General features: G+C 43.7%; 1 protein-coding gene across 5 annotated transcripts; it reads right to left on the reverse strand.

The window, feature by feature from the left end:
* On the reverse strand, nt 1–26,797 carry SPOP (speckle type BTB/POZ protein). 5 transcript variants are annotated; one of them, XM_032202762.1, is made up of 10 exons: nt 26,731–26,797; nt 12,506–12,648; nt 12,020–12,141; nt 10,315–10,466; nt 10,082–10,209; nt 6,433–6,610; nt 5,741–5,796; nt 5,183–5,305; nt 1,441–1,583; nt 1–771 (listed from the first exon to the last, which is right to left on the reverse strand). In XM_032202762.1, the coding sequence occupies exons 2-10, from the start codon at nt 12,581–12,583 to the stop codon at nt 627–629; spliced, it is 1,125 nt and encodes a 374-aa protein (XP_032058653.1). In that variant the 5' UTR covers nt 12,584–12,648; nt 26,731–26,797; the 3' UTR covers nt 1–626. The 5 variants fall into 5 exon arrangements, with proteins under 5 accessions (XP_032058653.1, XP_032058656.1, XP_032058655.1 ...); XM_032202765.1 differs by lacking the exon at nt 26,731–26,797 and adding an exon at nt 26,605–26,707; XM_032202764.1 differs by lacking the exon at nt 26,731–26,797 and adding an exon at nt 26,410–26,465.
* Nucleotides 26,798–27,916: the final 1,119 nt, after the last annotated feature.

Consider the following 27,916-nt stretch of genomic DNA (forward strand, 5'->3'; position numbering starts at 1 on the left):
TTTTTTTTTTTGCAATTAACATACAAGTGCTACTAACAGAGAAACTGATCTTCTTGTTGCTGGATGGCAATAAGGAGTTACACAAACGTCCAGTTTTTAGCTCAGCTGGAAGGACTTAAATTCTCTTTTTTGATATAAATACTACTGGAGCTCCCATCAGGTACTTCCTTTCCAGAACCTCACTGGAAATTCTTTTTAACCCCCCAATGCTCTCTCCAAAACTAAAATGTCCTCTTGCTCCAGGCATCTGACGGTTTGTTCTGTGCTGCCAGACGCAGAGATGTTGTTTTCCCCCAGTACCACTGCTGGGTTTTTCTGACATGGGTCGGTGCCTAAACCGAACCCTGTACTTAATTGACTCAGCCAAGTCGAAGGGAACACACAGACGATGCAGCGACAGGGATTCGTTAGGTTGAACAGCCCCAGAGCCCCAGGCCCACCCTCCCCCCTCTCCCCAAGTTACTTGGTGCTGTTTTAAAAAGTCTGGGTGTCACGAAGCAGTCTCTTCCCCCCAACAACAGAGTATAAGCTCCACAGATTTCGCTGTCTACCTGGTGGTCAAGGTTAGAGCAGCAACAGCTGATGCTGCTTCCAGAAAAACACGGGGTGTTGTGATAGACAGGACTTTAGGATTGCTTCAGTCGCTTACGTGGAGGTCCCAGAAAGGGACACTGTGCAGAGGCCAAAGAGCGATACGCCTCAGCCACCAAATGGGGATGTGATACTACCATAGACTTCCAGCCTGATGTCTCCATGACGTCAGAAGCATGACTAGAAATAAGAGAAAATAAATCTGAAGTTATTGTCTGGGGATAACAAGGATTAACAGGTACCTCCCACATGCTTAAGGAACCTGACATTTTCAGCATACTATTTTAGGATCACTCTAGATGCATGCTTAGCAAAGATCACAAGCTTTGGCTCTGCTGGTGCAACTGTATGCTGGACAGTCCTTCACCCTAAGGATGAAACACCTCAAACATCCACAATCCCAAGTGGATGACAGCAGCAGCACAGTGCTCATCTACCCCGACCCCCCAAGCATAGGAGCATTTTCTATCAATATAAAAAATAGTGAGAAAAACTGCGTTAACTAACAGATAGGACTAAAAAATGTTTCTGGACAAAGTAGTTGGTCATCATTTTGTATCTACAGAAAGGTCTGTTGTACTAGTTGCAAATAGTCCTTCAGTATCTGGGAGTACATGCTAGAAGTTCTCATGATCTTAGAAAGAATTCCAGAACAGCTCTGCTGTACACTGAACACAGTCCCAGCAGGACAAGGGTAACCAGCCCTTAGGGCAATGCCACTTCTGGGATGCCAGATAAAGGAAGGACCACAATGGAAGAATGGAAAAAAACAAGCACAACGCAGAGGAGAATCTCCTCTGCATGTGACTGCTCACGAGATGCTGCATCCCGGAACAAGAGTAAACTCACTAATTAATGAAGTCCACTGCTTGAGTTTTCAGTTGATCAGCACTATGTAGGTCAGCCAGAATGAGGATCTCCGCCGCGTTTTCCACAGACAGGTTACTGCACAGTGCATCCTCACACATCACCTTCAGACGCTCCAGAGCATACTGCAAAATACAAACCAAAGTACAGTTACAACAAAGAAAGCCTGAGTTAGCCTGAAGTGAAGTCTTACTTGTGCTCCTTTACTCTTCAGTAACAAAACTACTCTATTGTGCTGAACAGACCTCTTCACTTTGCTACATGGATCTGAACTGTACTGAAAGAAGTGGTGACCAGCGAAAAAGGAGAATCATTGAGTGCCCACCCTGAGGAAAGCAATGCAGAGGAAGCATACCCACCATAACTCTCATCCCAGGCTTCTCGTCTTACTGGTGCTGTGTTCATGCTTTGAAATGAGAATTTCAGCTCACCTTTACCACTACCTCAGTGACTTCAAGGTACTGAATGCTAAAGCCAAATCCTTATTCTCACTTTATTACTGCATGATAGTATTACCCAGGTTCAGTGGGGAGACCTATCTAACAGTGAATGCTCCATAGGTGTTCCAGGGATGTTTAGGCAGCTTTCACTCAATTTCTTTGCCATTAATGACCTGTAATTTACAATTAGCCTTGCTCAAGTACATGCTACTAGTTTAATACTGAAATGCTAAATAAATGGCCCATTTCTTGCAGCTATCCAGCTGGAAAGAAAACATCACAGCTTGTCTGTAAAGCCCTAGCAAAAGCCCTACTCTAACTTCACATTCTCAAGCTATTTCCACCATTCTATCATGCATTTACCTCAACATTTTTTAGATCCGCAGGGTTTGGCTGTGTCAATGGTTTGAGAAATTCAAAGGACATGCTTAGCAGAGTGCCTTCTAATAGAATTTCACACTCTACTTTCTGCAGCACTTCAGTCGGTATTGAAACATGCAGAGTCAGCCAAGATTTTCAAAAGCAACACAGCAGTCTTGGGCAGGCTTCAGAAAGGTCACTGCTCAGAAAACTGTAAGTCACTTGTTATCAAGAAACAATCCAAATATGCCAAACCTCAGTCTTTTAGAATACCACAGCTGCACACTAAGACTGAGATACTTCTGAAAATCTTGGTATGTGTGAAGTGGTTGTACGGTTTTGTTGCTCTTTGGATGAAACACACTGAGTGTTTCTGAATATTCTAGATCCCGTAATTACAATTCACAGGGATTAGGAGAGTAGCTAATTTGATGCAGTTCTTACATAAGTAGTAACATTAGCTCTACATAAGTTTTCTAAAGATTGAACACTGTAAGTCTCCCTCACGTTATGACTTAAACTGAGTGACATTTCTAGAAAAATAATCTTTAAGATCATTATTTTATTTTTTATCTGAGAGAGAACTGCATTTGAGGGTATCCTTCATGCTGTTTATAATGCTTTTTTAGACAACTTCCAGATGGCATGGTATACAAACACCAGTTCTTCACTGTGTATAGCCACGTTCAGAAAAGATACGGGATGTGTAAGGGCTGCTCTGTCAACCTCAACAGAGAGCTGGTAACCAGCTCATCTGCAGGACAGCTGGAGCGCTTACCATATGATAAGCACTACTGCTATAAATTGATTTTATATTCTGATCGAGTTTTGTGTTGCGTTATGATTACATTTAGATGAATAATTTTAAATTATAGAAACATTTTTTCACTTAAGACTCAGCGACAGTAATTACTTCAATTGAGGCATGGCACTCATAACCAGGACAGTTTTCTCCCATCAGAACATCTGAGAAGGCAAATCAAATTTACTTGCTTAATCTGTATCAATAACTAAAACAGTTTCAAATGAGGGGCAAACCATTAGTTTATGTTATTGTCTGTCAGTAACTTAAAATGCAGCAAACGAAGCTTAAAATTATTCCCTTTGTAAATTGAATATTCTCCTCCATGCATGTACAATTTTTATTTCGATTTTCACTACGAATAGCTCAGCTTCTAATTACATAGTTGGGCAAAAGTAGCCATTCTGGTCTCTCAGGTACCAAGATTTCCCCTTCCCCCCTTTCTTAATTACACTTTAAAAAAAAGAACAGAAAAAAGAAAAAAAGCCCTACCTAATAGCATTCTTACCCAAGAGGCTGAAATAGTATCTCCTGGGCTCAGAAGACGTGTTTTGTTTTGGTTTTGGTCTAATTACATATTTTCCCCAAGAGATGGGAGGAACTCAGAAGAAGCTGTTTCAGTCTCTTGAGTAAATAATAGATGTTTTATGTGCTTTCTTGAAAGATTTTTTATTTCTGCTTTTAAAAGACACACAATGAGTTTAAAAGGAAAAAAACCTGCATTAAAAGCCAAGAAATTCGAAGTTAAAGCCTACTCTGTCCTTAATGTACTGCTTCTTGCTTACACTTGTCTCAGTTAAAGATGCTATGTGTGCTCTCAATCAATACTCTTTAAATATTGAATAAAATATGTGGCAATGATTATAATCAGGCCAAGAATCTGCTTGCATTTATTTCCCATTTTAATTCTAGTTGCAGTGGACTACTAATGGCGTATGGAGCATTTCACCTCTAAATCAGCATTTTTGCTTAAGCCCAGGTCTGCAGTGACAGGGGACTCGATGGCTGTGTGGTGGTTTGCGTGGAACAAGGTTACATGCATCCACATCTACAAATCCACCACCCTATCTGGCACCCACAAGAGAATCCAAGGACTGAAGAAGCATGGAGACTGAACTACGCTCTCACCCCTAGAGGTGGTCCCTCCAGGTCAGAGTTGAGGCACATTGGCAGGGCAGTGTGGAGAATCTTGCACTGCTGCTACCCGTGCTGAACCTGTTCGATGGATAAATTCAGGGCTTAGTCTCCAGTGCTGTCAAACTGGCATCTTTCACCAGCACTAAGTTCACTTTTAAGAGAAAAAAAAGAAAAAAGGAAATAAAATTTTGGTTATATATTACGAATTTTCACTGGTTAATACGGCTCACTGGCCAGCAGAGCACGCTCTTCTGTCCTTGGTGCTGCAAAAGGAAGGAGGCAGAGGCTGGCTGGCTGGCAAGGCCACAGCGCTGTGCCTGCTACACGGGGACTACCAGCAGCCTTCCAGTCAGAGCATCCCCGGCACCTCCCTGGCAAGGACCCTGCAAAACCACCGCAGGGTTAGGCAACAGGGCTTCCTCCAGTGCACCCCTTCTCTCCTCAAGCAGCAGGGACTGCCACTGCAAAAAGAAAATAAATAACAGGACCTTCCCACTCTTGGCTATCCATCAGTTTAGAGCATTTCTTGAAGCTGCTGATACCAGCCAGACCAGAAGGAGAAGCAGGCCCTGTTTGCCAAGACAGAACACTACTTTTCAGATTTAGTAGTAACCATACTAAAAAAAAATAATATTATATATATATATATATAGCCAGGTCCATCTTGATTTTTTCTTCTCACCCCAAGCTCTTATGGTAGATTAAGTTGAATAGAAACGTCCTCTGAAATTTTAAAAGTCTTACAAATGAGCAGTAGACAGACATTCCTGATCATTATATGTTAAGACGCGCAGCTCTAAGTATATGTATCTATACTAGATCCAAGTTTACCTACAAGCCACAGCCATTCGATAAAACAATTCAAAGAAACTGCCCAACCACTATCATCACACAAAAAGCTTACTGCAGGAATATCCAAGGAGCTCTGTAAAGCAAGGCACACGTCATTGCTGGTTCTCTAAATAGCCATAAATCCCAACTGTACCTTGTCAGCAGCTGCCAGCAAGTCATCAGCCATTTTGTCAAGATTTGGTGCCTTCCCCGTGTAAATAAAGCACATCATTTCCTTAAAAACTTCGGGCTCCACATCATTGATTTCAACCCGATTCTGTAGCGGAGAAATGAAGCTTATTAAGATCCTGACAAGATGCTAAAGGCTTCCTTCTACCCAAGCTCTTTAAGTATTCTCAGATTTGCTACAAACTATTCAGAACGTGTATTGCTTGGAGAGAAAACAAGAAAGGAAAAAATAAGCGGATGGAAAAAGAAAGATTCTGAGTAGTATTGTACAGCCTCTACTTCTCCCTATCCCACCCCAAACTCTTTCCCCTAGAGTTAGAAAGGTAACAATTGCCTCCTTGATCCCTTTCTTCCACCCTTCAGGACAGCTGAAGCAGAGATCTGCATCTAATGCGAGAAAAACAGTTAAAAGGGGACAGTAGTCACAAACACCACCTAAGAAATTAACTGAGCAGTGATATTAAGAGTTGACCAGAGAGTTATTTGCCTAGCTGGAAGAGTTCTCCGTCTTGCAGGATCTTACCTTTTTACTCTCTTCCATCTCATGCTCAAACATGGCGCTGAAAACCGGGGAACGTGCTACAGCAGAGGGAGAAATAAAACATGGTTAGAGATGCTCCCTTACTCTTCAGGATGAGCTAAGTATAGCCTGCCAACATCAACCCCATCATGATACATAATGAAGGAAAAAAAATAATGTATCTCCTATAGCAGACAGGGCAAGTTGAGTAGAACTGGTGAAGCACACAGGTTGTGATGTAATGTGGCCAATGCAGCTTGAAAGTGGGAGAATGAGTTTGCACAAATTTCTTGAGTCCTTTCAAACAAGGCTGAAGAGCACAGAGGCAGTAAGGTACGTTTCTTGACTTTACAACAAAGTATTCCTCTGGTAACTGTTTCTTACAAATGTTTTAGGAATACATTATAGTAGACTACAGCCACAAAGGAATCCTCCTACCATCCTCTCTTTGCGGGGGAGGCAGGCAATTAAAAATGGAGTAGATATTTCTTCCTACCCTGTAACGGTTCACAAAAAGCCTTTTACTACAGCTGTGCAGATAAAAAAGCTGCAGAAGCCTCCTTTAAAAAAGTAACTCAAACAAATAAAAAATAAAACCCACCAAAACAACCATAAAACAACTGTATCAGAGTATTTCACTTGTCATTGTGCTGTCGTCTCCCATCCCACTAAGGCTCACCCAGCTCAATACTTACCTGCTAGGATGGCTTTGTGAGCCTGGAACTCCTGGCCTGCAACACACAGGCAGCAGTCCGTGAAGCGAGAGTTCTCCCAGAGCCCTCCCAGCTCATCTGCCAAGCGGCACTCTGGAACCTTCACCATGTTCATAGTATTTTGGCCGGAGATATTTACAGAGTCTTGTACCACACTCACCTGGGGGGAATGGAAAAAAAAAACAAACCAAAAAGTCATAAATCCACACTGGAAAACCAATCTCCCTACATGAATTTTTTAAGTTGTGTGCATAAATTAATGACACTTCCATGCGAATTAACAAGTTTTATTATATGGCTTTCCAAGAAGCAGAACTTTAAATGTTCTGCTTTTATAGACATCATTCCTGACCTACTTTTTTCCTTCTATCAACACTCTGAAACCCTCCCAAATCAATAATGCAATACAGACAGAAGTACAAATGAAAATGAAGTATACAGAGCACTTCAGCCACACATGCATACAAAAGCAGTGTCAGGGCAGCGCAGGACATTCTGAGCACCTCAAATAGTTTGCTGCTTTTGGTTCAGCACCAGAGTTGCATTTGCGGAGAGTTCAATGTTTCCATTGCATTAAAAAGAAAAAAAAATATATAAAAGAGTACAAGTGGGTTTAAAAAGGAACTTTATGCCAAATAATTAAGAATTTTTGGAGAAGGTAGATAAGATTCCTGACCACCTACTCCAAACCAGACATGGTTAGGCAGAGACCATATGCAACCATCCTGGCTGATGAATAACCTACACAAAGGGAACAGTTAAGAGTGTCTTCAGTACCAAAGCATTATTGTTAAACACAGTAAATCGTATGCCTTCTGTAGCAGACTCCAATTAGAAGAGATCAGAGTGACTAATGCTACTCTGCTATAACAAAGAATAAAGGAACAAGATGATTGACAAGGAAGCATATGGGAAACTAGTTGCTGGATTTGCTGTCAAATCCAGGTTAAATTTCAGTTCTATTAATAAGCAATGGCCAAAGGAGAACAATGGACAGCAAAGGAAGCTTCCCAGTAAAGTAAAAGTTGTAAATTATGAAGTGAGAGAGATGACAGAAGCACCTTGTTAAGGCAAATCTGCTGACAGCACATACCCCAACTCTTGACAAACCCCCAGTGGGTTTCTGATGGCAGGCACTCTTGGGTATTCCAGTTCATCTTGCATAAACTATACAACACTCAGAAATGAACAAATACCAGATGTTGCTTGCCAAAAAAGCACTAATAATGATTTGCCACAGCAAACGTGAGGAAGGCAATACTCTTCATCATTAATTTGACTGCTACATCTTTTTGCCCTGTGACTTCCAGACCAGTAACACGGACTCAGACTCATTAAGAAGAAATTCTAAGACGCAGGTCCCCTGCTGGAGTCCAACACTACAAGTATTTTTGACTGGTCTGTGATCAATCTGTGTCTCCAGTTAAATCAACAAGTCAATCCTCTTCATACATGAAAGAAATTCAGTTACTCACATTAAAAAAATATAAAACATGTTTTTTCACGTAATGAGTTCAGACTGGTAGACTCACAGCGGTAACCAGCCTCAGATGTCAAAATAGTTAAAGTTTTGCTTAAGCTATTTTCAACATCTTAGCAAGGGAACTAAACACTACCTAGCTCAGAAGGGAACTACTGCCGTAACTTTGGGAACACTGTTCTTTTTGGAGATTTGCCATAATGCATTTACCTATGATGTTGGAATATAATTTAAACAGCAAAAAATAATCCAGTTGGGATAGGAACAATCAACCCCATCTGCAAAACAGAGGCTGAAGAATCCCCAAACTGACAAGTAAACGAGGTCAGATTTGAAATGCTTGACAAGAATCATCATTCTCTGCCTTAATAGCATTTTCAGGGAGATATTATCCAAGTTCAGCGCTGGCCATGAGCAGAGAGCAAAAGGCTTTTTTCTTTTAAGTTTAATAAAGCAATGAGAAGGCACAGCAGAGACACTCAGCAACCTTTTGGTCTACAGAAAACCCCAAGGTATCTCCACATAACAAGTGTCTCAACATCAAGTATTGCTAACTCTTTAGGGGGTTTCTACATACAAAACATGCTTGTTGAAAGTACAGATGTGAGCAGTATCACTTGGCACCTGTGACCAGCAGGGAAGTGTTAGGAGAGCATATGGCACACCTGTTTACATGCTAGGAGACTTATAAGCTCAGGGAAGGAAGGGAAAAAAAAAAAAAGGCAAGCTGTTGAAAGTTCTCTCCAAACTGTTTCCATACAGCGTAACTTTCTTCCCTTAACAGAACTATAAACTTCAGGTTTCTTATATAATAGACTGTGGAACAAACTGAAAGAGAAAACAGAAGCTAGCAAGGGCAGGTGAAGCCAGCAGCAAGTTTTCATCCAGCAGAAAGAAAAACATTGAACAGATGCTTTTGAAGGGAGTATTTCAGTAAAAAGTGGACTGATTGCCTTGGTACTGGTTGCCAAGCCTACTGGTGGATCTCAGCTTTCCCTACATCACAGATCGCAAATTCCCATCTCTGACATCATTTTTTTGAGTTTTACTCCACAATTCTTGAGTTCTCTGGCTCATTTATTATGAAGGAAAGAGTAATTGCCAGACATATGGAGGTGTCACCCAAGACATCGCTCTCTTCTTCCCCCACATTGCTAGAAGTGTTGAAGGAAGGGCTCCCTCCATGACAGCAGTGGTTTAAGCAATGATTGAGCACAAATCCTTCAGGAGATGTTGGCTAATTTATGTACGGGAATGTTTATGATGGCCAGACCAAGCTACAAAACCCAAAATCCAACATCACAACCAAACAGCTGTCAAACTTGGATTGAAGCATCCCTTTTAATCCTGGAAGAAAATGCAGCAAAAGAAAAGATAACTCCCACAAAAACATAGTGCGAGAGACCTGAAGAGAGGACAACTTTTTCTACCTGTATTCTAGCAAAAATTGCAGCTACGAAGAGTTATTTTGCAGTTAACAAAATGATAGAAATAGACAACAGAGGCTCTGGAGACACTAAATTAGAGTTTATATTTGCCCATTAAGTTTCCTAGACTTAAACATCTAGCTTTAGAAATTACTGTCTGCATCTTCACCTGAAATTATTATTAGTGAAGTAATAATTTTGTAAGCAGTTGCAGAAAAACAACACAACAAACAAAACCTATGGTTACTGCAGAATTCGTTTATCTTACCTTTTTGTTTCTGTTAGATGTACAGAAACACTCAAAAGACAGAAGTAGCCTTTTTTACTCAGTAGGGAAGTAACAGGCGTGACAGTTTTCACTACAGAGCTAGCACTGGTTCTCATCCCAAGTGAATTTCAAATTAAGGAGTACAAACAGATGGTTGGTAATATTAAATCAGAACTGAAATGTTAATCAAACATGCTTAATTCCTACCACCATCACAGGTAAGAGACAAATATAAAGTAGCAAAAAATAAATGGAAGTGAAATAGAATGAATCACACGCAGAAAAAGCCACCGCACACAGAGGCACGCACGCACACAAATAAAATCTAAGTGCTACATAAACAGCCACTATTTCTCCTGACACCTCTGACTCCTTAAAAGCAATGATGAGAAATAAGGTCACATCTACCTGAAGCTAATGGAACTGCTATTCTTTCAGCTGCACAGGAAGACTTACCTCACAGAAGAGAGTGAGTTTGTCATCTGGAAGAAGTCCATTGGCTTCATCCAGAAGAAAGTCTCTTCTAATAAATTTTTTGAATCCCCAGTCCTTGCCTTGTACAAATCGATACGCTCGCTGGCTCTCTGAAAGAAAGACACGGTGCTTCAAACAACAGCTGAATGACTTGCTTGATCAAACAGCAAAAGACAAACAACTGACCCCTACAGATAGAAAGCGTTTTTACACACCCATTGCTTTTGTTTCTTCTCCTTTAGCATTCAGGATGGAGAATTTGAACTTTGCTCGAACTTCACTTTTTGGACAGCTCACCAGCAGCAGATAGAGGGATAGATAATCTTTACTTTCTTCATCCAAGCCTTTAGGGTTCACACGTAAACACCTGTAGAAGCAGGCATCTGAATGAGATGTCAGGAACAGTTTTTGGAAGGTCATTCAGAGCTTTCAAAGAAAGGGCAGTAGCATTTTCACACTAAAAAGTACAGCAAACAAGTTCTGCTTAACAACCGCTGAACCACAAGGAAAAAAACAGATAGCTAGAAACTGGAACTGTGCATTACAGTCAGCCTCATGCTACATCTTCAAGAAAGGTAATGACCCATAAGCAGTAATATGGGCAAACCAGTTCAAAAACCATGGTGCAGAAGGGGTATCCAAGGGGGTGTAGTTTTGAATATTGAAAAGCACCATGCGTGACAACCTTCACAGAAGGGAAGCGAAAGAAGCAGCAGAATAGAGGCAGTGGATTCAAAGAATTGAAAAATATTAGAGAAACGAGAGGTAAAGTTCCACAGGAAACAGCTCAAAGGCAAAACACGGATTTCTGGAAGGCTGAAAGCTTCTCAAAAGCTTAATACTAGTGCAAAAAAGAGAAAACTACTCCTGGGTGAAGGAAAAGTAGCATAAGTGCAAGAAAAAGGTAACTCATAAGCACTTCCATGACCTGAAACTTGACACATCGTGTAACAAGCAGCAAAAACCATGCTGAATGACTAATAGCTCAAACACACAGGGACAAAAATCACGAAGACCAAGGCATGAGAATGAGATCTGACTAGCAAAGGTTATAAAGGTAAGTAATTTAATAACATGAAGCAGTCCAACGAAAGCACAGGTCTGCCACCCGAAGGAAGGGAACACAAATTATATCGCACATACACATCCCTAAATTAAATAATTTAGTGGCTAACTTGCTGCAATCGAGACTAAGGAGGTTTAAAGAAAAAATGCCAAAATACTTCCTCAGGGAAGATGAGAAAGGTTGTGAAGGACCAGAAAAGGGTAAAAAAAATAAAAAAAATTTAAAAAAAAGTCATCTTTAAAAAGCAGAAACTAAAAATGCAGGGACAGGGATGATGGAAATAACTATGGAAGTCTCTGAATACATAAAAAGCTGCTATGAAGAGAAAGGTAATACAGTAGCAATAGTCTAAAATTGCAGGAAAGAAAATTTAGAGTGCAGGCAAAAATTATCTTTTTAACAACCTGGAGTATTAGGGGTTGAAGCTGGAAGGCAGAAGTGGAGCTTGAATACCCTGGCTGTAAACTCTCACTGGCTTCTAAGAGCTTACTAAGATAAACATCAGTTATTTATGACAGAAAAAAAAAATAAGACAGATTAATAATGTTCCATGCCATGCCTCTGTTTCAAGGCAGGATACGGTCTCCCTTCCAGCTCTACCTTCCACTACTACTTCTGCTGTTTTCCATTAGCAGAGAACATTTCTAATGGCCACATCCTCACATTTGTTCTGGGTCCAAACATTATGCTAAAGCAACAGTACTTCCTCCCTGTGTGAACGCTGTGCATCCAAGGAAGCAAGCATTTCTATGCAGCACAGAGAAGGACAGCAAAATATCCTTGTTACAGAGCCCCAAGCTCCTTCACACAGCTGTACAAGCAGGGCGAACCTCACTTCTGTGCTTCTTACTTACCATTTGAGTTTATCATTGGCTCCAGATGAAAAGGTTGAGCTTTTGATGACCTCACCCATTTCCTCTCGGCAGAAGCTGAAGTTGTTTATGGTCCACATGTAGGAAAACTTCACCACTTTAATCTTAAAACAGAAGATAACAGGCAGTTTAGGGTCATTTGCATTCATGCAAATCATCTTAAAAGACAAAAATGGAAATTCTTCAAGTTTTACTGAGTCACTCGTGTCACGAATAAATTGCAGGCACAGGACAACAGAGTTTGGGCATGGCTGGCAGAGGTGGCTGGACCACCGCAGCTCCTCCAACACCGCCATGGTCCAACAAGGGCAGAGAGCAACATTCTGCAGTTGCCTCAGTGAATGCTCATTGCTAGCAAGTCTGACACCCTCTGAAAATCTGGAACCTAAATTTGTTTGGAATCCATTTCTTGCCACAGGTTCTAATGGGGTGGTTACCTTGGAGCATCCCCATGCAGCGCGGGCTTACCTGAGTGTAGCACCAGCTCTCTGCTACAGGTCCACTCGACATTTCTGCCGGAGGAGGAGGACTCGGCACCCTTGACATCGCCAGTTTGAAGATTAAACAGAATTTCACAACTCAGTGGAAGAAAGTTGTACTAGATCTTCACCCTGGAAGTCCCCATAAAGAGACGAAGAAAAACAAACAAAACCAAAGTTAAGGACAAGAGAGAAAACTTCAGGAGCACCGTTAAAACCCGTGGCACACAAGTTAAGGCAATCGTGCTTTCTATGCTTTCTCCCTCCCCACAACACCTTCAAAATACGTTGTTCCATTTCAGCGGTTTGAAGTGTTACCATATGTTTTCTGAGGAGGGAATATACCACCTCCACTTATTCTTTCAATATGCCAGTTCTTTATGGGAAGAAACCCGGCATATAAACTCCTTCAAGGAGTTCATGACTTAAGCAGCAGACTCCCCGCTTGATTTGGGATTTACTGCTTCACCCTCAGGCCCCCACTTGAGCTCACTACTGCTCCCCACTTTCATTTGGAGAGTCTCACATCATCAGAGACCAGACCTCTCTCAAGCAAGGCTCCCACCAGTCTCCACTTCAGTTTACAGCTGTTTACTTGGGTTTTGAGTCATATTCACCTTCAGAAAGCAGCTGGCAATCCTGGCACACAGGTATTATCTAGTCATAAAACGAGCGTGTTGTTTTTTTTTTCCCCCTAAAGTTTAATTGCCTTTAAAAAAGCACAAATGAGTCCATGTAATCACTGAAAAAGAGATACTGGCTTTTAGCAGCTGAGAAATACTTAACCCTGCAGAGATGCCTACTTAAGCAATGGAAATTCATCTCCTGGAACGAAGCTCAGGGCCAAACAACCAACTCCTGAAGACCCACGCTGCCGTAAAACCGAGTGCCCACCCGACTGCACGCTTCACAACCTTCCTGCATTTGCAGTCTGTGCTGCGCGTGTGCAATGAGGAACGGGGTTAAACAACTCAGCACTTTAAAAAAGAAAGGGACATCAATATTCACTTTAGGTACTTGCTGCGGGTTTTATTACGTTAAACTTAAAATTACCACCATTCCTCCAATGAAACTCAATTAAGTCGCTCTGTGCCACTCAAATTAAGCCAAAATTAGCAGACATTAGTTCTGAACACTTAGCTAAACTGCCCTTCCATGTGCAACAATCAGTCTTGTCTCCAAGGGCATAATTGCTTCACTGTCCCCAGCCACGTGTATTTGGGGGATGGATAAAAGTTGTCATTCCAGCACAAGTAGCAAAAAAAACCCCAACGAACCCTACCTCATCCTGATCGTGGCTGGGGAAACGATGCCTTTTTGCTGGTTTTAGTCTATTGGCAGGAGAGACCCAAGCTTTTTCTTTCTCTTTAGGGCTCACAGAAGCACTGCTCAAGTCCAGCCGGGCTGTTTTATTGCTCTGTTCGCTGCTATTTTTAATCTACATCATACATTTAATCTCCTGACTGTTACGTAGCACAGGTTTCCCAAAACACCCAGGCACAAAACGTGATCAAAACTCGATCTCCAGAGAACAAGCAGCCAGGGAGAGGACGAAGCTTCCTAAGCTCGCTGACAACAACTTTGCACACAGAGCAACAAGATGCTAAGCCTAAGAAAAGTGACAAGTAGGAAGGTTTGATGAGAAGAAAGCACAAGTACAGAGAACTCCAGAGTAAGACGCGATACGGATTTTTTTGTAAAAACATAGTTCCAGGGATGCATCTCCTGATATACCTGGTCAAAAGAGTGCTCAGAATGAAATCCCAGAGCTAAAATCCTATTTGGTTCTCCTCTTCCCAGGGATTTTGGGCACAGCTCCTCGCTGCGAGACGCCCCGAAGAACAGTTGGTGAGCCAACTGCAACGCCTGCTCAGCATCCCCCCGGTGACGCTGTGAGGTCACAATGCTGCTCTCCTGGGCTGGCTTCCGAGTAAAGTGACAAGGCCTAGGAGAGGAACCACTCCTCAACTTTGGGATTTACCCTCCCGTGTGCTCCCACACAAGGCATTTATCAACAACAGGCAGTTTTCTGCAGGAAGACTTCAGTTTACCAGAAAGCTGAAGGTAAAATTTTACCCGGCTTTCTGGTAAAATGACACGAAAGGAGATTGCAGAGTTCAAAGATTCCAGTGGCTCCTTCCCCAGGACACAGTAAATTCAGTGCTAACACCTCCCTTTACAAAAATGAGGGATTAATGAGGAGGGAAAGAGGAGACAACAACATTTTTATGTTTAAACAGCACATTCATTCACCAAGGGCTGTTTTAGCACCCTGAGAAGCTGTGAGCTTTCCTGGCTGGAGAGCAGACCCCGAATTCCCATGGCTTCCTGGTCCACAGGGCTCATAGGACCCCAAAATCCCATGGTCTTCCAGGAGCAAACACCAAAAGTCCACGACCACCGATCACATAACTGGGGAAGGCTACAGACTTCAAAACTGTTTAAAGAAAAATCCCAACTTCTATTTTCTGTGTTGCAGCTGGAGTTTCTCTGTCAGACGCATCTAAACATCACCTCCACCTTCCTTATGGAAAGAAGTTTGAGAAAGCTCCTGAGCTCTGAAGGCTAGAAAAACGCATGAGCTAGAGATCCACGGGCCTATTTAATTTCCTTTGAGTAACTGTCACTTTCCTATCTTATATCCTTTCCTCCCAGATGGCTTGGATAGGCAGATGGTAATAAAAGTTGTGACAGCATGCTAATAGAATTGCTGCATGCCAGCACGTCATTCGTTACCCTTTTAAAAGGGCCCAAAGGGGACACAGGTTCTAGATTTTAGAGATTTTCTACTATTTGGAAAATACTTTCAGAGTTTAGTACATCAAAGCTTTCTGCAGATGCTTTGTGAGGCAATTAAATACAGTTAAGAAAAAAGATGCTGAACTGTATCATAGTCCTTGCTCAATATGGCAACCAACTGTCCATACCTGTATTCAATGAGAGCAGGAACACTTCTAATGCTACAGAAAATAGTAATAAAAATGTAATATTCGTTAGTTGGTTTTTTTTTGTAAATGTTTGTTAAAAAAAATAAATACAAGGGAGGTTTTGCCACTTGCCTTCCTTCCCAAACACACAGAAATCCACTGAAACACATCCTTACAACTGCCATGTGCTGCTCCACCCTCAAGCACCGAGGGGCTCTCCTGGTACGGACCAATATTAAACACATTTTAAGTACCACGGCTGATTTATTGTGCTCCATAGATTAAGTTTCTGAAATCAGCAGGGTCCCCCTGGTGTTTATTTGCTCACGAGCACTTAATATTTTACCAGTTCACACATCTTTAGGAACAGCGCTGGCATCTCTGAACTAGGAGTGAATTCCAAAGCGCTGCAGGCTGATTTTGAAGACATTTTATAAATAGTATAGATATCAAAATTTGTTCTGGCCAGAAAAGGCAGGGACAAGCGTGAAGGTACAAGCATAGATACCAAGGCACAGGAAATGAAAAGACAAAATGTTATCTTACGGATCCCAAAAAGCCCATGTACAAGATCCAAGTCTCTGACTTTCTTGGATATAAGCAACAAAGAGCACTTGTCTCTGGACATATGTAAGATTACAGTTAAAAAATAAGAATAATTCTCACCTCACTCACAACCACTTCCAGATGAAGAAAATTTCTCTAGGAATCGGAGTCAGATCAGCCTCTTTTGAAGCACAGGAAATGTTCCCTTGCTACCCTGTCCTAACAATTACCTCCTGGCATAGCAGCCGTACCAAGATATCTCAGCTCACAACTCCACCCACTGTGGGAATCAACCCTCTGAAGTGTTCTGTGAGCAGCAAAGACTTGGTCTGAGAGAGGTGGGGAGCATCAGCTCAAGCAATTGTTCTAGAACAGGCCTCAGAATGACTCAATTGTGCTGAACAGCCCATTGATTTCTATTTCCTCTCATGATAAACGAACTACCTTTTAAGAAACCAGTTGTTTACAACAGAAAATTTCAAGTATATTCATCTTCTGCGAGCATTATTCACTGGAAGTGAGTTTACTGACATCTGTGAAATGAACGTGCTTCAACTACGTTCAAAAGCTGGGGTGGTTACTTCTTGGACAAGCGACGGTATCGAAGAGTGTCCAAGCACAGAGCAAAGACTACCCAAGAACAGCACGATATGCAGAGAAAAGGAGAGGGACAAAGATAACAGGAGCAATAAAACAAGGGGGATGAGAAATGGAAGCACAGGAAAAGGCCATTATCTTCCTGCATTCTTCACAGCCTTGAAAGTGACAACGGAAGGCCTGAGTCTGCGGCCATAAAGAAGAAAAAAAAAAGGCAAGTTAAGTGAACAAGCAAATGGGTATGCAATCCTACCTAACCGTGATGAGTAAGTTTTCAGATTTTAATGTATATGCTAAAGAGGACATCACGCCACTTTTCCTGCTTGGAATACCAGAGAAGGAAGTGATGATGGGCTCAGCAAAGCTTTCACCCTGGCTGCCAGGCGATACTGATTGCAACCATTACCTCGCCTGTGGAAGGAAATCTCGCCTCGTTCCAAATGCAGGCTGAAGGCAGGCCCAGCGAGCTCCAGAGGTTGCACAAAATCCCCTAATTATTAACGTGCTGCTGTAGAAGAAACTGCGCCGTCGTAGCAAACGACCTGCAGTAATAAAAATAGATTAGATTAGAAATGAACGCTTTCCAAAGATGAAAGTGACCCGTATCAAGAATCTACGTTTGAAAGGAAGCTGGTTTACAAAAGCGAGAGGCTTATCCTTCCGGAACAAAGTAAGGTGAGTAATTCTTCAAGAACAAGAAGCCAATCGCCGCCTGGAAAAAAGAAGTAAGCTGGAAAGGACAAACGTGAGGAGGAGACGCAGAGGTTTAACCATAACTGAGCTTGAGGGAAGAATAACTCCTGCCCATGTGGTGGTTGGTGCATTCCACTGGAAAGCCAGCAGGACGTGCACCGTGTCCTCTATTTTCTGTGCTCTCCAGATTAAAAGATGCTATCGACCCTGGTAAGTGCCATCAAGACTCAAAGCGGCACCCAGAGTTTCGATGGGCACCTTGTGTTATTTAAAACACAGCCCTCACATCTCATTCATCTCACTCCCTTTTACTCCACCTGAAGCTGCCAGGCCCATAAGAGAAGGCCAAAGTCCCCAGGTCACAACAGGGCCCTCTGGAGGCTGCATAAAAGGAAGATTTTAACTGAGGATCTGATGCAGACACACACACCTTAATTCGCTTTATTCCAGATAATTCATCGTAAATCAGAACACCCAGAATTAGCCTCCTCCCAGCTTTTTTTGGGGGTGGTGGGCTGGTGGAGACGACATAATGAAAATGTAAAGAGTTATCTAGAAAACAATATTTTCAACACAATTAATAAAATGCTCACAATGCACTGAATATTGGCAGGTCAACCCAGTTCCTAAATCCAGTTCCTAAAATTCCACTTCAAGAAAGATTCCAACAATAAGGGATCTTGTCCATTCTTAGAGCGTTTTAATTTTTTCCTCCCTTAAACCAATTCTCCTGTTACAACACAAGGGAGGGAAAGGAAAAAATGCTGTCATCTACAGAAATGACAATGTCTACGAAACTCTTATGGGATAGGGAAGGAAAGAGGAAACGAAACGGGAACACTGCCAGTGAAATGTCAACATTGTAAGGAGAATAACAATTTTTACACACATTTCATAAGAAAGGAAAGAAAACCCAGCGTTATTTAGCTGAAGACCATCTACCACCCCTTCTCCTTCCAAATACCTCCAGATAAATCACAGAGAGCTAAAAGTAAAGGAAAGACAGAGGAAGCTGGCGGTACAAAGCAGCCAAGGGTTCTCCAAATAACCTTCTCCTTTTATAAACAAATCCTCCGCTGAAAATTTCTGATCTTCAGGCATTAAAGCAAGTTGTATTTTTGATGTTCTTCTAAGACTGCTTCACACTGTCGTTTGACCAGATGCAGAAATCTTTATCCCCTCAAACGCCACCTAACCCTAACCATAAGTCACCCAACGTATCTTACAATCATGTCCATGCTAGCAAATAGGAAAAGTAAACAAATTCTTAAAAGCAAAATCAAACTTTTGGGAGGGATTTTAGAGCACTATTGTGTTTAAGTCATCGCTCCTGTTTTCAGTAGATGTCCGCCCCATCTTTCACTCTTTTTATTTCCATTTTTAATCCTTTTGAGGATATCCCAAGATATGTGCAGCTTAAATCTTAAATCACAACTATTTTCCTCTGATGTTAACCTTCCTCACACTTTTTTTTTTAGTTTAGATCATGCCTACATTAAAAAGGAATAAATCTTACTACTTCCTGAAATTCTGCTTTTCACTTCTTCTCTTTTCCCTCCTGCTGATCCATTCTACCTCATTTCTCTCCTCTTGCAAGGAAAAACATTATTTGAACTTAGGACTTGGAGAACAACTGGCCTGAGCACACTTTTCTTCAATAAGAAATCCGATTGTTTTTAAAAGGACTTGTTATGGCCCATGAACTCTTATTTTAGATTCTCCCTCATGGGCAAATTGTACAAAGTATTTTACAGCTTCGGCTTCTAGTTGTAAATTGTTACCTGTCATTTGTCAAGTAACTCAGCTGCCAATTTAACAGTTGGTTTTTGTTGGTATGGATGGTTGGTTTCTTAAGAGTACAACATTTGCACTTCCACATCATCCAAATTCACCTTCCACATTAAAAGATAAAGCTGCTCAGGAAAACTACTCTTTCCCAGCACACTCCCTAAGATCCCTGGGAAGCCTCTCATTCTGAAAGCAGGCTGGCAGCAGCATGGTTTTTCTCCCCTCTGTAGGTTGTTCTTCTCTTGTACGAGTGACACGCTGTTAGAAATACCTCACACCTCTAAAATCCCAGCAGAATCCTGAGGAGTTGAAAATAACTGAAAGAAAAATGCCTAAGTGGTACGACGCCTAATCAGAGAACAAACAAAAGCAGAAAATTAAGCGGGACCGAATTTGTCAATCGACTGCTGAGACCGGGGACGCCAAACACTGCTGCAGCACTCAAATGGGATTGCAGATCTGATCCCCTGCAAACCACCAAGACCATAATCCCCTCTGGAGCCTTTTATTTATATCAACTTTTCAGCGCCACAAACATCTGGTAGCTCCCACAGCACATTCTCCACTTGCCATCTTGCATTAATATTTTTAAGAGCTTATCAAACCCAACTTGAGCTGAAATACCGTTTCTGCCGTTATTATTCTGGAAATTAAGCTTTCAAATAATAAATAGAGAGATTACAACGCATGGCAAAAACGAGATGTCAACCTACTGGATGCTTTCACCTACTTGTAACAGCAGCAGGACTCCGGGATGGTTATCAGAATTACTTCAACCTGCTAAATGTAGAGATTATTTGATTGCCAAATAAAAGCACCCTTAGAAATCAGCATGTAAACCCAGCTTGTTAGAGACACGTGAGAAGAAGGCAGCAGCGTACTTCGTTCCAACAGAAGCTTCTCCAAAACATACTACTAACAGGTAATAAATGCAATTTCAAGTTCTCCCGTTTGCCTGTTCTATCAGGGAATGCTCCTCTGACTCTTCTGTTTGTATAGGCAGGAAGAGTCCTTCCTTTTCTTTCTTTACTTCGTTTAAATTTTTCTGTAACCTCATCAGGCATCATCGTGAGAAGGAAGGAGGAGAGGAAGGAGATGGGAATGAAATCCCAACCAACTTCCAGTCCCAACCCAGCTTTACTTTCCTCAAGGATCAGCAGCTGTGTTTTCCATCAAACGCATCGCACCTACTTCAATAAGGCACCGTGGTTTTGCTGGCGCAATTTTAATAATCTAACTCGCATTAACATCAAAACAATCCCATCTTCCCGTAAATCACGCTCCGAAAATAACACAATCATGGCACTCGCCTACACCCCTATTTGAATATCCTTACGAGTCCAGACCAAGATTATCTAATTAGTAAGACAAAGAGCAAAGACAAATTCCGGTAGCTCAGAGAATTCTGCATTTAGTATATTTTCAGTAAAGAGGAAAAAAGGCCAGAGGCATTCCTGGATTTCTGTTTCTATTAGTGACACTGCAAACAGGGCAGCAAGGTGCATTCCTTTCACTGCTGCTGGCTTTAATGCTGTAACTCGTGTGATAAGTGAAAACTCCCCAGGGAAGTATCTCGGGCGCAGGGAGCTGATTTGCTGACTTTTTATTTTAGGCATCCATTCTAGGCTGCTGTTGGCACAGGCTATTTACTGAATCTTTAAAAAAACAAAACGGGAATATAAAAGTACACAAAAATAAATTCCCAGAAGATACATAAATTTATTTCCCCTTTTACGCTCCATCAACTGTTTAAAATCCAGCCTCAAAGAAGAAACCACAGTGACTGTTGCTTTTGATTTCTTCCTGCTTCACTTTCCATCCTGGTAACAAACACGGTAAGAAGTCTTCCTACTATTTTTGCTATCAACAGTAAAGCTCAATAAGCTAGTAAGCAACATTACCTAAAGAGAAATATCAGTTCTCTGCTAGCTAAGAACCAGATCTAAAACAGAGAAGTTAAAAATCATCGCTACTAAGAAGCCGCAGGACTTTTCTCTCTTTTCAGGTTTGGCAAGGTTGGCACCCACCTCAAACAAAGAAGTCACAGGAGGTTTCCAGGATACATCTGAATATAACCCTCTGTAAGGCGTGTGCTCGTGCTCCCTGATTGAAATTATATAAAGTTTAAACTGTGGTCATTTCACCGTACTCCTACTTGCTGAGCAGCAGAAGGCTGGGAGGCAGAATTCAGCACGACGGCAATTTTCCCCACTCCGGACTCAACCACCTATACAAACAATATTTTCCTCTCGAGGAAGATGCATCCATAAAATCACAGGCTAACAGGAAGCCTGAAGAAAACCGTCTGCACCTCAAACACAGCAGCGAAAGATTGTTCCCTGAGTTTCATTTACCGGCCACAAGTGCTTCTAAGAAATTCATCAAACTGATACGTGTGGTTTTTAAGCACAAACGTTGAGGTCGGACACTTCCACAAAAAAGCAACTGAGGAAATGAAGGCACCGGCACAGCTGAGCATTTACATGATTTTGAAATTACAAAGAGAGATTTATAAGGGCGGGATACCCCGCCTGCAGTAGCCTGCCTTCTCTGCCTCTGAGGAAGGCATTGTGTGATGTTTTCACCGTATGATAATAGATTCTCCAGGGTTTAAAAATAAATAAATGTGGCAACGTTCTCCAACAGACAAAATAGTTAATCTGTAAGCACGATTCTAGCCAAGTTAACTGAAAACTTTTTACATCAATGCAGTCAGCGTCTGTTCTAGCCTCTTTATGCAGCAACACTTGGGAGGCAGCCAGGCAGCTTCTCTGCATTGCTATACAGCAGCTCCAGACAACTTAGTGTATCTGTCTCCACCTGCTCTCCTGTCTCATGGCTGTAAGCATGTGTCTAAAACCATGGCTGTCATCCGAGCCCTTCTTTCAGACACAGAAGCAAATCCTCTGCTTTAGACCAAAAATAAAAATTAAAAAGGATTGCTTCTTAAGAGAAGAAGACAGAAGCACAGCCTGGCTAGCTTTAAAGCCTAAGCTGAAGAAATTAAACTTAATCTTGTGAAGTCCCCCACTAAAATAAACCGCTGCTGTGAGGGAGAAATTGCTATACACAATTATGATCTGATTTATGGTTTGTTGAACAAACGTCTGCAGCAATGAGCAAACAACGAGCGCGGAACAGTAAACAGAACCAGACTTAAAAACACACATTCTCAAGCTGAATTAATTCTGCACCTGATCAAGTGCTGTAAGCAAACTTCAGCTTCTCGGTTGGCTCTAAGATCAGTAACTTTTTCTAGACCATTTCCTCTTCCCAGGCAGTTCTGCTGAACTCTCAGTTCTTGACACAGCTCTGACAGATATTCACGCCTTATACACTCAATAAACAGCTATCTCCCAAACCTAAGTATGGGGATTAGCCCTCATGGAAAGGAGGAAAAAAAAAAACTCAACAGCTCTACATCGCAGTTTGAGTCCAATAAATCATATTAAGAACTTCTACAAATACCATTCCTGCATATTCAAAGTTAAAAGAGTGAAATTCTTTAAGTTCTGCCTGACATCTGAAGACAGGTTCCATCAGTCTTTTCTGATTGATGCTGCATAGATGTCACCCGTATGTCTGATATCAAAAAGCATCCCAGCTTTACTAACGGGAAAGGTGACACAATAACTGCAAAGAAACAGCAGCAATGCACAGGAACTTCAGCTATCAGCCAGCAATCCAACTACACACCCTAAATACATTCACACGTCCTGCAACATGAAATGTTTCTCAACATTTAATCACCGTAAGCCTACAGAGTTCGAAACCTTCCAAACGATATCAAAGTACTTCTGTGATTCTGTAGTATTACAAGTGGTTAAAAACCAGCATGTTTCCAAGTTCAAATATGTAAGACACTTCAGGATGTAAACAAGGCCGTTCTCCTTTGCTAGGAAATGATTCTTATCAGATGTTGGTTTGATTTTTTAGAGGCATCAAAATTACTTTATACGATCTGCTGCCTAAGCCTTCCACCAGGCACACGTTAAAATTCACAGCACACATGCCACAGTTCCAGCAAAAGCCACTTTAAGTCCACCCCCACACCGTGTAACCTATTGAATAAAACCTCTGAAAGAGGCCCCGAAAAGCTGAACCTGCTATCCTGACACAAAAACGTTAACATTACGTTCTGTAGCGGTGTACCTGAAGTTAGCACCACCCTACTGCCTTGTGCCACTACATCAACGGCCAAAAAGTATCTTCCAGTTCTGAATTTAGAGCGTTTAAGCCCTCCCATGGTCCTGACTTTAGAAACTCCACCGATGTCTCAAGATCCACGGAGCTGTAAGACCAGCTCCGCCTCACGGAACACAACGCTGCCACTCCTGCCTGTAGCCAAAGAATTTACTCACAGGATAAAAATGAACTCCCAAGTCTTTTCCAGACATTTGCTATACAGTCAGTGGTTCTGCATCTTTTTTGTCCTAAAGACGTAGAGGAAAAACAAAATATAAAAATAAACAAATGATATCTGACACGTGCTAGGTATTTTCTTAAAAACTCAGCTACGCAGAGCAGCAAAGAGGAAGAGAATTCCAGAATCGCTCAGCTCCTTCCTTCCAAAACACAGAGTTCAGTGAAGGGACGTTTGACAACAGGAAACCAAGAAAGTAAGTTCTAATCTCTGAATATAGTTTCTTAAAAACAACAGCTTCTTTGCCTCCTCGGGGGAAGTATTTTAAACAACATATGAATATTTTAATCTTGTGTTGGTTTCCTGTACTGTCATGTGCTCCTAGAACTTGGGACACATGCTTTATTTAAGAGGTCTCTCAAGTACACAGTGCAGGAGAGAACATGGTAGCAGCCTATCATCTGAGAATCAAGAAGTAACACCTTAAAAATTCTGTCTATAAAGATTTTTTTTTTAAACACATTTTTGTTTTATTTCCTCTGCGTGCTGAGTAGGAAACGCCAGCAGTCAGAGATCGGAGCCGTACAGCAAGATCTTACATAATACTCCAATTGTGCAGAAAACTGAGCCAAAACTGGGAGGAGAGCTTGGATTTTACAAAATTACAGCAGATATCTCCAAATGTGAAACTACGAACGTAGCTGATAAAACAGCGACAGCTCGTGATCATACAAGAAATAAATATCTTTGCCTGCTTTATGCTGGATTTTGCAGAAATAACGTCCAGGCAGAAAAGAAGCAGGCAGCTTCAAGTTTACGGGTCCACAGCGTCAGCCTAGGCAGCGGAATAGCGAGTCACACGGGTAAAACACTGACCAGAAGGCTGTGCCAAGAATAACGCTGGTAAGTCCCTCTTATTGTAAAGTGGATTGGTATCTAGAAGAAATCACACAGGGCAACAAACTCACTTCACAGTAAACACCTAGCACTAGGTCTGGCCAGAGCTCAGAAATAAACCCAACACCCACCCCACTGGTCAAGCTGGCTCAAAGGAAACAAACCGGGAGAGGATTGGTGAAGGGAATTATTTTTAACACTTATCAGGTCTAATAAACCTAACGTGAGGGACAGCGCTCGTACCTTCTTCGTGTTAAAGCATCAATGAACAGGAATCTCAATTACAAATAAAATTCCTTTTGAACCACTGCACTGTGACCTGCGAACGTGGGCTCCTTGAGACCACGTGGCAAACCAAAACTATTGCCATTGTAACACTGCTCATGATCTGCACCTGCATGCAAAGCCAGAAGGTTTTGGGGAGGAAGCACAGTTACTTTTACAACAGTGGCAAAGATACTCGAAAATTTTTTTAATCAGGGTATCAGGCTTGATGGCAGTTTCTATGATCCGATAGCAGGACAGTTTTGTGTTACTGTCCTCTACTGATAAAGTGACAGGATGACAGCTCGGGATACACTTCTGCTATCACGTTGGCCTGATCTTGATACACATCCACGACAGGGTGCCATTAAGAAAAAAAATGGCTTTTTAATTCAGGTCACAACGAAACGAGTGACGTAATGAAACCGTATCGTTTTGGGCCTCTGTTTAGAGAAAGTCACTGAGGAAGAAGGAAGACAGTTGTACGTTTTACTTAACTAATTTCGGTTTTTGTCATAACCATAGAGTTCTGTTTCCCAAAGCATAAACAACAGTGAAATTCTTCCGAATTTTACAGGGCTACACACCAAGCCACTCCAGGCACAGCCACTCGGAACTGCGAAGGGGCCAAAAACACCACAAAAAAGGGTTCTTTTCCGTATGTCACGACGATGCTCAAAATTACAAAAACGTAAACACATCTAATACTGGTAAGTTACAGAAAAAAAACGACAAGTAACACCGTATTCCACATTTCCCCCTCCAAATCACTTCTCCACAACCAATTCCACGCGCAGCTTCGCACAGACTAGGGGCATTACCAGGATAAAACATTAATCCACCCGTCTCAGCAGCACAGCGCCCGGTGCGAACACCGGCCCACCGTTTCCGAGTCACGTTCACCACACACGGGAGGGGATGAGAGGGCGGCTTCCCACCCCCTTCCCACCCTGCCTGGTGCCGCACCGCTTCCTTTACCCACCCCCAGGGGCCGGGGGGCACACGGGGCCCGACCCCAGCCGCCGGGGGGGGGGGGCTCCCTCCCGGTTCAGCAGCCTGCCTCGAGCACTCCGAGGCCAAACCCAGCCCTGGCAGCCCCTGCTCGGCCCTGTTGCCACTCCGCCCCCCTCACACAGCCCCTACCCCCTCAGCACCCCCCTCACTTCGCCCCCCTCAGGCCCTGCCGCCCCCTACCCCCCCCTCAGGCCCTCCCTCACCCCCTCAGGCCCTCCCTGCCCCCCCAGTCCTTACCTCCCGGCCCTCCGAGCACCTTTGAGGCCCCACGAAGGCCGGCTCCGCCGCGGGGGAAGGCCGAGCAGCCGGGGCCCAGGGCAGGTGCGGCTGCTGGGGATGGCGCCCCCCGGACCGTGCCCCCCCCCCCCCGCCCCCCCCCCCCCCTTCCTTAGGAGAAGCCCAGCGGCCGCGGCTCACTATTTGGCAGCATGTCTTCCTCCGCCGCTCCCCCCCCCGCCCGCACGCCGCGGCTCACTATTCCGCAGGTCCCCGCAGCACGCTACTGCGCATGCGCCGCGCACCAGAACGCCCGTTCCCGGCGCCCCCCAGCCCCGGCCGCGCATGCGCACCGCCCGCCTCACGCCACCTCCCCCGGCTCCTCGCTCGCCGCCGCCGCCGCGCACGCGCGCGGCACCCGGCACGAGACCTCCCCGCCCCCCGGCTTCCTGCTGCGCACGCGCCCTCCGCCAGCACGCCGGGCGGCGCGCGTGCGCGCCCCGCCGCCACGCCCTCGCCTCTCCGCTGCGCATGCGCGCGCGCGGCGCTGCCTCCCCCCCTCCCCTCTCCGCCTGCCGGGTGGCTCACTTTCTGGCAGCGCTCCGGAGCATGCGCAGTGGCCCTCGGAGTCCCTTAGGGTTTACGGAGCTCACTATTTGGCAAGGCGCCGCTCCTGTCGCAGTGCCATTTAAACAGCCGGCGGAGGAGCGGAGCGGGGGGGAGGCTGGCTCGTGCCGGTCTCTCAGGCGGCAGGGCCGGGAGGGAGCCGCCTCACACACACACCTCCACAGCGGCTGGCGGCGGTCGTGAGGGGACGACGCTGCCTTCCCCCCGATCCCTGCGGCCTTGCTTCCAGTCCTCGCCCCGCTTCCTGCCGCTCCTGGCCCCGCACGGTCCCTCCCACCTCACCTGCGAAGGGTCCCGCTGGCCCCGGGCGGCCTCCTCGCACCGCCCAACCCTCACGCGGCCGCGCGCTCCCCCACCACAGCGCCCCGCAGCCGCCGAGCGGCGGCCGCACCGCGCATGCGCCACGCGAGGTTTTTGTGAGGGGGCGGGGGGGGGGGGAGCGGGGTGCGAGGAGGGGGGCGGGGAAAAAGGCGGGAAGGGCGTCGAGCTGAGGCGGCGCGTGCGGCTGCCATTCCCTCAGCCCCCTCTGGGGTCTTTTTTAGTTTATTTTTTTTTAGGGTCTGAGGGCTGTTTAGAGCTCCGTTAGGTTTTATTAGTTTAGTATCCGTTCTTTTTGCAGCTGTGGCGATGCCTGCCTTCATCTGTCTCTCTTCATTTGACCTGCCTTCCTCGTGTTTCTGAGGGTCGGGCTTGGTGTCGTGAAGTGAAAATGCACAAATAGTTCTTATCCTTCATCAAACATAGGGTCATAAACCACCACAGCACTTGGGGCAGCAGGGCTTTTAAAGAGGCTTTTCCCCACTGTGTGCAGTGAGAATTTCTTGCCAAGGTTTGGGGAAGATTGGTTTCTTAAGGCAAAGCCTTTATTGAAATCTTTTTAAAAGCAAAAGGGATTATAAAGCAAGTCTGTCTTATAGCCGCCATTAAGGGGTTTTAATACAAAGCTTAAAGGAGTACCTACAAGGAGGTTATGAAGGAAACTGAGTCAGGCATTTCACAGTGATACGTGGAAGGAAGGATGCAAAACAAAAGTCAAAACGAGAGATGGAGGCTTGTTATAAATTGAGCTTTCACCATGGTGAGAGTGAAGCATTCAGACAGGCTGCCTAGAGAGGCTTCGTAGTCTCCATCCTTGGCAGTTTTCAAAGCCTGTTTGGATAAAGCCCTGAGCAGCCTTGGCAGATCACGACGGTGACCCTGCTTGGACAGGAGGCTGGACCAGATGACCTCCCGAAGTTCCTTCCAGCCCAAATTACTGGTAAACCTTTTCTCTTCTATACACGTGCCTTCCCTTGTTCTCATTTGTAATGGTTTGCAACCAGAGGAGGCACAATTCTCAGTGCTAGCAGTCCTTAATTAAACACCTATACAGGTTTATCCCGAGATAGCCTTTCTTTCCTGTCTGAGTTTCAGTCTCGTGTTGGAGTGAATTAATCCAGCTGCACAAATAAACACCCCTATAACCAAG

Source organism: Aythya fuligula, chromosome 24 (genome assembly GCF_009819795.1).
Source record: "Aythya fuligula isolate bAytFul2 chromosome 24, bAytFul2.pri, whole genome shotgun sequence".
Taxonomy (NCBI): domain Eukaryota; kingdom Metazoa; phylum Chordata; class Aves; order Anseriformes; family Anatidae; genus Aythya; species Aythya fuligula.